General features: G+C 36.2%; 3 protein-coding genes across 8 annotated transcripts; all 3 read right to left on the reverse strand.

Moving 5' to 3' along the window:
- Positions 1 to 4: 4 nt before the first annotated feature.
- LOC103868374 (serine acetyltransferase 1, chloroplastic) lies at positions 5 to 4,895 on the reverse strand. Its single transcript, XM_033291141.1, has one exon. The coding sequence runs from the start codon at positions 1,216 to 1,218 to the stop codon at positions 163 to 165; it is 1,056 nt and encodes a 351-aa protein (XP_033147032.1). The 5' UTR covers positions 1,219 to 4,895; the 3' UTR covers positions 5 to 162.
- Positions 4,896 to 5,147: 252 nt separating this feature from the next.
- Positions 5,148 to 7,364, reverse strand: LOC103868376 (mitochondrial import inner membrane translocase subunit TIM50). Its single transcript, XM_009146483.3, has 10 exons — positions 7,043 to 7,364; positions 6,791 to 6,888; positions 6,674 to 6,710; positions 6,523 to 6,584; positions 6,328 to 6,444; positions 6,126 to 6,230; positions 5,938 to 6,036; positions 5,706 to 5,862; positions 5,517 to 5,619; positions 5,148 to 5,433 (listed from the first exon to the last, which is right to left on the reverse strand). The coding sequence occupies exons 1-10, from the start codon at positions 7,311 to 7,313 to the stop codon at positions 5,391 to 5,393; spliced, it is 1,092 nt and encodes a 363-aa protein (XP_009144731.1). The 5' UTR covers positions 7,314 to 7,364; the 3' UTR covers positions 5,148 to 5,390.
- Positions 7,057 to 11,395, reverse strand: LOC103868377 (pentatricopeptide repeat-containing protein At1g55890, mitochondrial). 6 transcript variants are annotated; one of them, XM_033291137.1, is made up of 4 exons: positions 11,177 to 11,395; positions 10,892 to 11,093; positions 7,642 to 10,681; positions 7,057 to 7,297 (listed from the first exon to the last, which is right to left on the reverse strand). In XM_033291137.1, exon 3 carries the CDS (start codon positions 8,847 to 8,849, stop codon positions 7,656 to 7,658), a length of 1,194 nt encoding a protein of 397 aa, XP_033147028.1. In that variant the 5' UTR covers positions 8,850 to 10,681; positions 10,892 to 11,093; positions 11,177 to 11,395; the 3' UTR covers positions 7,057 to 7,297; positions 7,642 to 7,655. The 6 variants fall into 6 exon arrangements, with proteins under 6 accessions (XP_033147028.1, XP_033147029.1, XP_033147026.1 ...); XM_033291138.1 differs by lacking the exon at positions 7,057 to 7,297 and adding an exon at positions 7,373 to 7,391; XM_033291135.1 differs by lacking the exon at positions 7,057 to 7,297 and having other exon boundaries at positions 7,506 to 10,681; positions 10,892 to 11,072; positions 11,177 to 11,369.
- Positions 11,396 to 11,496: the final 101 nt, after the last annotated feature.

The raw sequence follows: 11,496 nt of genomic DNA on the forward strand, positions 1-11,496 counted from the left end.
TCAGAAAAAAACCCGCCCTTTCATAAATCGAATCAAAATCTAGTTCATATTATTACTCTCGGATCATCGTAACTGAACACCAACAAACAGTTGAGCTATATACAAAATTTTGGTTAAAGAGTACTTATAAAATCAGATCAACCGGGAATAACTACAGTTGGTTTAGATGACATAATCAGACCACTCGGTCAAATACGAAGTCTGGTCCATACTCAAACCTGGAACCTTATCAACCATTCTCCGATTCTCTTTCCCACCTATCGGTCTCGCCGGGTTTCCAACCGCCGTTGTTCGCGGCGGCACGTCCTTAAGCACCACCGACCCCGATCCAATCTTAGCTCCCTCTCCGATTGTTATATTCCCTAGTATACAAGTCCCTGCTCCGATCAAGACCCCATCCCCGATCTTGGGGTGCCTATCGCCGCACTGTTTCCCTGTTCCTCCCAGCGTCACGCCGTGGAGAATCGAAACGTTGTCTCCAACCACCGCCGTTTCTCCGATCACCACGGCCGTTGCGTGGTCTAACAGAATCCCTTTTCCGATCTTGGCTCCCGGATGGATGTCGACGGCGAAAGCTTCGGATACTCTGTTTTGGATGAGTAAAGCAAGGATCTTTCTGTCTTGGGACCAGAGCTTGTGAGCGATACGATGAGCTTGACAAGCGAGAAAGCCTTTGAAGCTTAGGAAGCAATGGACGTAGCTTAAGCAAGCTGGGTCTCTTTCCTTTGCTGCTACTAGGTCTTGCTTCACCGACTCCACCATCTCTGGGCTTTCTTCTAAAACGCTGATGAACATCTCGAAAAGGGTGTTGCTTGGTAAGGTTAAAGTGCTGAGCTTTACCGAGAGAATGTTCGCCAAAGCGGAACCTAACGATGGATGCGATGTAATGGAAGCGTGATAGTAGCTTGACAAAATGGGTTCTTGCTCAACGTCGGATTTGGCTTCTTCAAGCATCTTGAGCCAGACATCACCACCGTCCAGGGAGTTAGTGATGGGTGCTCGTGAAGGGAGATGAACGGGTCGGAAGAGATTCATGTAACAGAACCGAGAGTTGTCTTCATGAGAAAGCTGGGGTTTACATGTTCTGAAAGTGTCGATGCAGGGAGCCATTGAATCTTTGTGATTGGAAGAAGAGAGGAGGGAATGGCTGTTATGTGGAGAAGAAGATGAACAGAGCTTATATAGGAGATGGCCACGGCTTGTGCTGACCGACAACATGATGCTTAGTAATAGTAATATTCTTTTACTGAACTGAAGTATGTTTTTTGTGTGGATTTTATTTTAAAATTGTTGCGTACTATATATATTTGTTCATGTCTAACGAAAAAAGTTGTTAGGTTAATAATATGACAAGCAACACATGTAAGACGCATTGCAGTTATTATTGTAACTTTGACTTGATTTCCTGTAATATAGTTAGTCTCCTTATCTACTACACATCCTACGGCTCATCAGTCTTCACATGTTTTTTGTGCCACCTACTTCTTTCTTATATCATCAACCTCCTACCATGTTTTCTATTTGGATAATTTATATATATTTATTACTTAGATGACTAGTTCAAAGCAAGAAGCAAATATCAAAATAGCTAATGCTAGTATTTACATAATTTGTATATGCGATTTCAATGTGATTTCTGTTGTCCCAGCATTTAGAATTTGCTAACATATGACAAAACATATGAAAATTGGACCCAGTAAAGCTAAGAGAAAAAAGAGGTTAAATATATTTTTAAAATGGTAGAAAAGGGAAAACGAGATAAAAAGGTGACGTTTGTGACATATGAGTATGTTTGTCCCAAAGTTACGTGAGGCCATCGCCCTTTGGCTTGAAAACTCCTCCCTTCATTCAAGGTTGCCTGAATCTAATCATATTGCGCACTCTTTTAATTTCTATAACAAATATATCATACAGTATGATATCATATCGTATGAAACACACAATAAATCTTTATTTAACTGTTTAATTGTTTCTCAGAGAATATTAACGAAATGTCAAACATACTCTAGGATAAAAGCGTGAACGACAGTAGTAAGTATAAGTTTATTTGTAGCAAACAAAAAGTAAGTTTTTTTTTGTGAAAAAGCATGGGATCAAAACAATATACCTTTTTGAACTTTGGTTATAGTTAATCAAAATTCGCCTAACAAATATTTTAACCACTTTTCACTAGGTAATGGACATGTTTTAAACCAAATAGTAATAGCTTAGTGCTAAGCAATATTATTTAAATTTCAGAAGCAAACTTAAAATATTTATCAAAACATAAAAGCTTTATATTCAACTACATATTGAAAATATATATTAAACTGGACATTTGAATTAATTAATGATATATATTTATTTTAGGTATTTATTGGGATCTTTGAGTATACATGTAATAAAAGTACAGATGTGAGCAAAATTTTGGGGAAGAAGAGAAGAGGACGAGACGTGTGAAACTTGAGAGGGTTTATGGCTGCGTCTGTGATTCCAACTTGGGAGATATGTCATGGCATCCGTTTTGTAGTACAATAATTTATGATCTATAGGGCTTCGAATGGTAAAAACGGTTCAAGTGGGACAGATCAATCATATCAAGCGGGACAAGTGCAGATTAAACAGGTCAAGCGAGATAAGTGCATATCATGGAGATCAAATAGTTTATTACAGTTTTAAATTGTAAAATCAGTTTAACTAAAACAAATTCTATATTTTAATAATTAAAATTATAATAGAAATCAAAACACATAATATATAAAAACTTTAACAATTAACATTATACATATCTTTTTTATTAGTGTACATATATAAACTACAATACTATATATTTATATAATACATATTATAACTAAAGCCACATATATTATATAAATATAATAATTTAAAATAGATATGAAAATTATCTGATGAAAAAGCTAAATAGATAACAATATTTTTTGTATTATTAAAATTGTGAGTAACTAAAATGAAAATATAATATTTATATAAGAGGTTTAGATATATTTTGAAATTTAATTATTTATGAAATCAGATGAACTGCATATGAACTGCCTCAAATGTGTATCCGAATGGAGGAGCAGGATACACATTTGAGGCAGGAGAACTGCACTTGTTTCCTCAACCATAAAAATAATATTATTTTATTTATGTTAAATATTATCAATTATAAAAAAATAAACTATAACATATATGTTTCCTTAACTATACATTATATAATTATTTAGTATAAACATATATTCTTAGATTATATAAAAATAATATGCATGACTATTTATTATTAAAAATTATATAAAATTGTGAATATGTAATCTACATATACATAATTTTCTATTAAAATATTTATAGAATATATAAAATATGCTTATAAAATTCGTTTAAAATAAACTACTAATAAAATGAAAAGATGGAACAATATATTAAATGTACTTTTGAAATGAAATATTATGTGAATTTAAAAGTGAAAGAAATAAATTAAATGAATATATTTATTGGTAGCATGAAAAGAAAAAGAAAAAGAAAAACAAAACAAAAGACAAATGATTCTCATTGGCCCTCAGCATGTTTTTGGTGTCTTTCGTTTCTCTCCTGCAGATTATTAAATCAATGACCAAATTTATTCTGCATGCAGATTTTCAGATTTTCTTTTGTTTTGCATTTGAAAAATTGAATGGAAAAAAAATTGCAGTTCAATCTGCATTGGTAATGATCTGCATATGTACTGCATTTGGACTGTGTTACATTCATAGCCATAACCTTTGTTTGTAAAAGCAGTTCAAACGTGAGATCTGCATGCAGTTTAATATTTTTTTGTCTTTTTGTGGAAAAGCATAGATCTGCATGCAGATCTCACCCGCCAATATTTGGTGGTGTTGATCTGCTTTTTTTTTGTTTGGTCAATAAATAACTTTGTTACAATACATAACTTTAAAAATATATTTATCTAGTTTTATGAATACAATATTTTTATTTTATTTTATTTCAACTTTTACAATACAAAATTATCATTCTCTACTTATTATTTTTTGTCATATAATTTTTAATTTTTATAAATAAGAAAATAAAAAAAAGTATAAGTATCTTATAAAATATTTACAGACATTTCGACCGATCCTATAACATCTAAGATATTTGTTTAGATATCTAAGTGTCATTTTTATTATTTTAATATATGATCTATAGTTTTGAACTGATTTTATCATTCATAAGTTATAATAAATTATTTGATCTGGTTCTCTCTGCATGATCCGCTTGATCTGCATTTGTGTTGCTTGATCTGCTTGAAATGCTTTTACCATTAGAAGCCTGTATGGTAGTGAAATCTGCATGCAGATTTCCTATTTTTTCTCACAAAAAGATAAAAAATATTGATTTGCATGCAGATCACCTGGTATATATTTTATTTTAAAAAAATGCGAATAATAACTTTAAAACAGGAAAACTGTACTTACGAGTGAACTGCCTTTCTTTCATTACACCATTCAGACACTTAGTTTGACTTTTACCACTACTACTAGTCTACTACTACAATACAATACTACTACCTACACATTGAAAAGGATTACAGGTGAAAGGATCTTGTAAGTGGATATTGCACCTTTATGCACGCATTGATAGTGACAGATTTTATTCGCCTAATATTTACCATAGTTCTAAATTAATCATTAAGGTTAGTACAAAACTACAAATCCACTAATCTGTCTAATTTCTTTGGTTTTTATATATGTAATTTTGATAAGGGATATTCTCTCAAATAGTTTCTTTTTTTAAATTTTTGTCATAAAAATAGATTTTTTTAAAAAATGATCAAAAACTTATTTTGATCATTTTTTCCATTTAGAACTATTTTTATGACAAAAATTTAAAAAACATTATCTTAAGAAATTTATCTTTTGATAATTCATCAAAATAAATTTATAATTAAACCCACAAACTAAAATATCTTATAGAAATTAAATCAATAATTCGTTACACTCTAAACCTACTCCAAATAATAGTCGCTAGTCATATACCATCCTCTAGCGATTTCTTGAACATTATTTACTCTCACAATACATATAAAATTATAAATAGACGTTTCAACCAATTAACTTCTCAAAGTTCATAATCGTTATTCATTTGGTAATCAACCAAAACAGATTAGAAAAAAAAAATATTTGCTAACTAAATTAAAAATAAAATTTCATTTTGGTTCCTTGGAAAAGCTTCACTTTGTTAAACCGAGACAAAGGTCAAAAGAGGTAAAAATCGGGTAAAAAAACATAACATTTTCATGAGGAAGACACGATTTGCAGTTGTTAAGTTTACCCCTCAGCGAAGAACAGCAGCTTCTGTTCGCTGTGTTTTATGGTGTAATGAATCAAAGAGGATATAATCGTCTCTAACTATACATAAAATGTTTTATGATCCTTCTAACGCCTCCAGAGTCGGCCTTGTCTCTGTCCTTGCATTCGCCTGCATATTCAATAAGACTTGTCTTAGTGGGGACAGCCAGCAACAGATTTTGCAATCATACGACAGGTAAATAAAAAACTCACTTTTGATACTCAATGGACCTCTCAAGGAACTCTTTGGCAACATCATTTCTCTCATAAGAGGCTAGAACCGGTCTGATATCAGCTGGATTGTTACGAGCAATATCTGCAAAATAAAAGAGATGAGCCAACCAACCAACCAAGATTAATAAAGAAAGAAAAAACAGAAGGCAAGGAAGGAACGATAGTAACATTCAAGGAAGGGTATTAGGTCGACAAGGGCTGTGTCATCAGATTCGAGTTTGTAAGGCTTGATAGGCACACAATTCTCAGGCTGAAGGCTTGTATCAAAAGCATTGCCGCTAATATACAGAACCCTCTTGGGGTCCCTGTTCAGCTTTGACAGATCCTGGCACCACGGCGGGGATTTTAGAAAAGCAGAGCTACTTTTGGTAGGTTATAGACAAAAAGAGAGATTACGTACCCGGTAGCGCTTTCCATTCTCATATTTAGTAGCGTTTCTGGCTAGCCTATAACGTATGTAGTAATTTGGGTCTAACTTCTCACAGACGGGCAGTACATACTTAGAAAGCATTGAAACCAAAGTGTGTTGTTAGTTGCCGCAATGTTAACACAACATAAAATAAAATAAAAGAAAAGGGATATTTTTACCGCATCCATCTGGTCAGAATAGAGGACAATCTCATAGAATTTGGAAAGGTGCTCCAAGAATGCATCCACACCTGGTCTTTTGAACGTCCTCCACCCTCTCTCTCGCTAATTTTTGTTAACGGAAAATAAGAAAAATGTTTTAAAAAACGGATATTTAGAACATCAGTCAAAGATCAATTGGAATATAGGGTGTTACTATTACCTTCCAGTCAGTGTAAAGCAGAGTCTCATTCAAATCAAGAACGAGAGTGTAGATTACATTCTGTTCTGCGGGATGCATATCTGGAAGAAGCTTTTCAGAGAGAGGTTCTGCGAAGCCCTATAAGGAACCGGAGAAGAAGTAAAGAAAAAGATAGGAGGAGCAAGGCACAAGAATGTGTGAAAGTAGTAAACATACTTTAACTTGTTCCTCCACAGCTTCCCTAAGCTCCAAATACATATCAATAGCTCGGGCAGGAACTAATCATTCAGAAACAAAGTCGTCATAAGAGATAATAATAATATTAGTTAATAGTGAGTGACAAGGGCAAAAGGGATAATATATATACCTTTGACGGCAGCAGAGTAGAGCATTGCCTGATATTTCTGCAAAGAGATAAAAAAAAAGTATTTTAATTCAGAGAAACAATGGTAATGGTAAAGTCAGAATTGAATTGAAAGCGAACATGAATGCCGGAAGAATGAAGAGATGGTTGTTGAGTCGTCTTGAAAGCAGATTCTCGGAAGGCCTTGGTCTTCTGATTCACTTCATCTAACGTGTACGCTGCACAAGAATCATGAGATTTTTTAAAAGAGTCAGACAACAACAGTTAGAGACATGACACCTAATTAAGAAAAACACACAGAGTAGAAGGCAGACATTCGGACACTATTCGAACCCTAAAGAAGGGCGAGGGAGTGCAAGAAGTACATCATACCATAGCTTGTGTAACCAGCAGCAGCTGTAGCACCGGTGAGAGCCCAGATGAATACATTGCTAAGAAACTTTAGACCTTTCCGCTCCTTTGCCAGCGCCGCCTCCGGAGGAGGCAGCTGATGATGAAGATCAGAAAAGAGCGAGTGCGAGAGTCCTGGAGCAGCCTTCTTGGATGAAGAAGCTGCTTCCGTAGAAAGTAGCCTTGACGTACGACACCTAAGTCTTAATAACCTTGGGACAAGGCGCGATCGGAGAGCTACGAAAAAAGCCATTCTCAGTTTCGGCGTACTCTCCACTCAATCAATCACTGGCGTGGGGTGGGGGTTGAAGTAGTAGGGTTTTCAAATGATCTAAAAGGAAATTAACTGTTTGGTTACACGATTTTCTTTAATTAATTAAACCCATTTCCTCTGTTTGGAGGTCGGTTTATATCACCTCCTAGATTTATTGACTAATTAATAATCGATTTATTATTTTTACGACCATTTAATTTGTCCCAGTGAAACAATGAATTCAACCAACATTTATTAAACAACGAATACATGCAGTTTTACATTGTTCACAGAAGTACAATAGCCCACAAGACAAGGAATAACTTACCAGTTCATCATCTCCTAACTGATCAACTGAGACGACGACAAATCAAGCTTGAACTTCAAGAAATCATTGTTCTTTGCTATCTCCACTATCTCCTCGGCTTCTCCTCTCTTTCCCCCTTTTACCAATTCATTTACTAACTCCTGCAATGTCGTTTGGCCCACAAGATAACGCTTACTGAACGTCTCCTTGCAGAGCTCAATCGCACACCCAAACTCCTCTGCTTTACACAATGCAGGAATCAGTAAAGCCAATGTAGCTTTATCAGGACGATAACCCTGCTTCACAATTTCTTCGTACCAAGTTTTGGCTTCCTCCCTTTTGCCTTTGTTGATTGACCCTCTAATCATTGCATTGAAGCTGTAAACATCAGGTTTGATCCCACTAGCCTTCAGTTCTTCAAAGAGACTTACTAGTTCTTCCGATTTCGTCTGGTTGGCTAATCCAAGCAACCGAGCATTGTAACTCCTGATGTCCCTTGCTACCTTCTTCTCCGCCATTTTAGCCCATATCTCTTCCCCTTGCTCAAACTCTCCCTTCAGATACGACGACAACAAAAGTGTGTTAAATGTTATTATATCAGGTTTCAAACCACCCTTGTTCTCAATATCACCAAGCAACGCAACAGCTTCGGACAAGGAACCCTTCTCACACAATGCCTTGATCAAAGTATTGTAAGATACGATGTCTGGTTTGATCGATAGCTTCTTCGGCAAGTCATTGAAAAGCTGCTCAACCACATCGAATCTCTTGGAAACACCATACGCACTGAGCAAGGCATTGAAGGAGAGCACTGACCTCTTGCAGTTTCTCTCTGGCATTTCGTCGAACACCTTCTGTGCGTTTTCAACCAAACCGGCTTTCCCGTAAAGGGAGATGATCCTAGCCGCGAATCCTTCCTTTGACATGTCGGGGTACTTCTTCTGCTCCTCCAATATCTCTTTCACGAAATGTAATCTCTTTGCCGCGACGAGACGCCGCACGGTTCTATCGTAGACGGCTATGTTAGCTCGGAATCGCTCAGACTCACACGCCATCTTGAACTTGTCCACGATCCGTTTGGGGTTTCGTTCTTCATTCACGATACTACTGAGTGACTTTTTAGGAGGTGGAGAGATTGCTGCCGTGGTTTCCGAGGCGGCGGCGGAGGAAAAACGACGGATAGTACAAGTGTTGAAGGCGCCACGGAGAAGGCGAGATAACGACGACATCGTTTTGGGTATGTAGGTTTTCAGGAGAAGGGTTTAATAATATTTTGGGAAGGATGTGTCTGATATTTTGAAAACATTTGTTCCGTATTTGTAATGAAAGAAAGAAGTGGGGGTTTAAAATGAAAATAAAACGGCTAGAAAAAGTGTTGCTTTGCCTTTCCAAGAAGAAACGGGCTCATTGACTCATTGGCAATACTTCTCTGATTCGAATCTAAGAAAAGACATTAACTTTGATTCTACTGGTGTTGATCAGATTCTTGGCAAGTGTGAGTTTTTGACCAGGAGGTAGCAAGAGTTGCTGTCAAGATCATTGAAGAGGTATACTATTAGCTCTGATTTTCCAATCAGCGATTAGCATATTAAATATTTTCCAAACTATTAATGATTATCAACTGATAAAGAGGCCGTTGAGGTATAGTATTCATACTTTATATACCAGGATATATTCGTAAAAGTTGCGATCATGATTTTTTATTTTTTATTTATGTTCGGTCCCATGTTTATTCTGAAGAAAGATGGGCTCTTTGTTGACACACGATAATGGTAACCTATTATTCTTTTGTAGCACTGTGTGAGATTCATAGATAACAGCTTTATCTGGAGTCAACGCAAGAAAGTCAAAGCAACAAATGCATGTGTCTTTGTTCACAAAGTCATGACCCAATGGGCTCCCTTACAAAATACTGGGGAACATGTCATCAGGATTTTTTTTTGTCTTTGTACCCATTGGAATCTTGTCTATGTTCAATGCATTCGGCCTGGAAAATTCATGATAGAGATGAACATATATATAAATCGGTTTGTGTAAGGTCTGATGACCCGGACCCCCAAACAATGGCGAGAAATGAAGTCAACAAGACACTATTGATCTCAGCACTCTCTTTCTTGAAGAATCTTTTCAGTCTCATAATAACTATCCCAATCTTGTTTCTCTCTAAGGTTCTCCACATTACTGACGTGTTCAAAAGCAAGTCATCCAAGTCTTGTCTTCATGGTCAGGAAGAGCTTGAAAGTCAAGAAACTAAAACCAACCTAGATTATGAAGAAGAAGAAGAAGAAGAAGAAGAAGAAGGGCTGATAGAGATTACTCTGGCGAGAGAAACAAAAGAAGGTTGGATGAGTAAAGAAGAATATTACCAAGAGATGACGATCATGGATATTTGGGAAGAACTTGAAGCGGAAGAAAATTTGATTGAGATTGATATCTCCATCCGATCCATTGTCAACAATACTAGTATTTGATTTATCACACTATTGCGCTTTTCATTATTTCATGTACTTAAAACAAAAAATTATACCTGATCATAACACTATATGAGTTTCATGTTTCTTAAAAAAACAAAAAAGACAAAGACTCTCTTTGATAAAAAAAAAGGGAGTATGGCTAATTAATCCTAGTGTGGTTTAACCAAAGACTCGTCTTTAAACTCTATTTGCCTAAACCGCATCGATCAAATCCGATGCTTTGTGAGTCACAGCGACCATGTTCTCTCTTCTCTCAGCCGTCTCAGGTCTCTTGTTCTTGGTTTGACACCAACCGTTTCAGCTTGGTCAGAGAATAGGACCTTTGAGATGTGTGAGCTGCAAAGGCTTTGCAGATGCAATCTTTGGTCTGTCTAGCCTTGAGTTTTCGTGGGAAGTTCCAGATGAGTACGATATTCTCGTATTTAAACATTGAGACTCGCCAGTTCTCTGGATTACTATGGCCTGTTCGTAGGTGGATGATGTCGCCACTTGTCCAGCTGAGATAAAGACGGTTAATGTACTTTTCAAGTCTGAATGATGTGCAAAGTCGAACCCAAGATGAGTACATGCCTGTGCAAAGACGCAACCTGTCATGAACGAAGAATAAAATGAGATATATTTGAATTAAAGAAGGCTTTGTAAGAAGAAGAATAAGAGAGTGACAGTATCCATCAATCCTGAAAACTTTGCTATCATCGACTATAATTCACTTCATCAATCTAAGTAAAGATCCAAGGACGTGTATGTATCTAGTGGTAAGAAATCTTTCCAGCAAAAGTGTAAATGGTATATATTACCAAGAGATTTTCCTTGTTGGATTCTGAATCAGTGTACACAAGAAGAAAGTCTTGCGAACATGAACTTTCATCATTCGTATGTATGTATGTATACAGGATCTCTAAAATGCTTTGCTAAAATCCAGAGCCAAAACACAGTATCAATCCAGGAACTTTCATAATTGCATCTTCCTCTTGTCGTCTGGACAAAAAAAAGAGATGCCTGGGGGAGTATTCAAATACGTGAATTCCTCAAGAACTAAAACACAGTATTGCTAATCATGAAAAGGGGAAAGGAGGAGGAACCTTCATTGATGCAGGTGTTAAAATCAAAGTGATACTTAGCAAGGAAGTCGATGGATGTGGTCTGGCAGAGAAACTCATAATGATCAGAGGTGTGCTCTTGACGAGGGAGTACATAGAAGTTGTGCCTGCCAAAACCAAGCACTGGAGAGCGGCCATCGGTTGTGCCGCCGCATTTTTTTGGACGGAGAAATGGCAGTGAGTGACACTTGTTTAGGTTTTTGCTCAGTCAGTTCCGACGATCGTTTAACGACTTACGAGTTTCAAAAATCTACACTAGCACTGTCAGTCGTTTCTAACTAAGAAAAACGGCAAACATTTCT

This window comes from Brassica rapa, chromosome A05, assembly GCF_000309985.2.
Source record: "Brassica rapa cultivar Chiifu-401-42 chromosome A05, CAAS_Brap_v3.01, whole genome shotgun sequence".
Taxonomy (NCBI): Eukaryota; Viridiplantae; Streptophyta; class Magnoliopsida; order Brassicales; family Brassicaceae; genus Brassica; species Brassica rapa.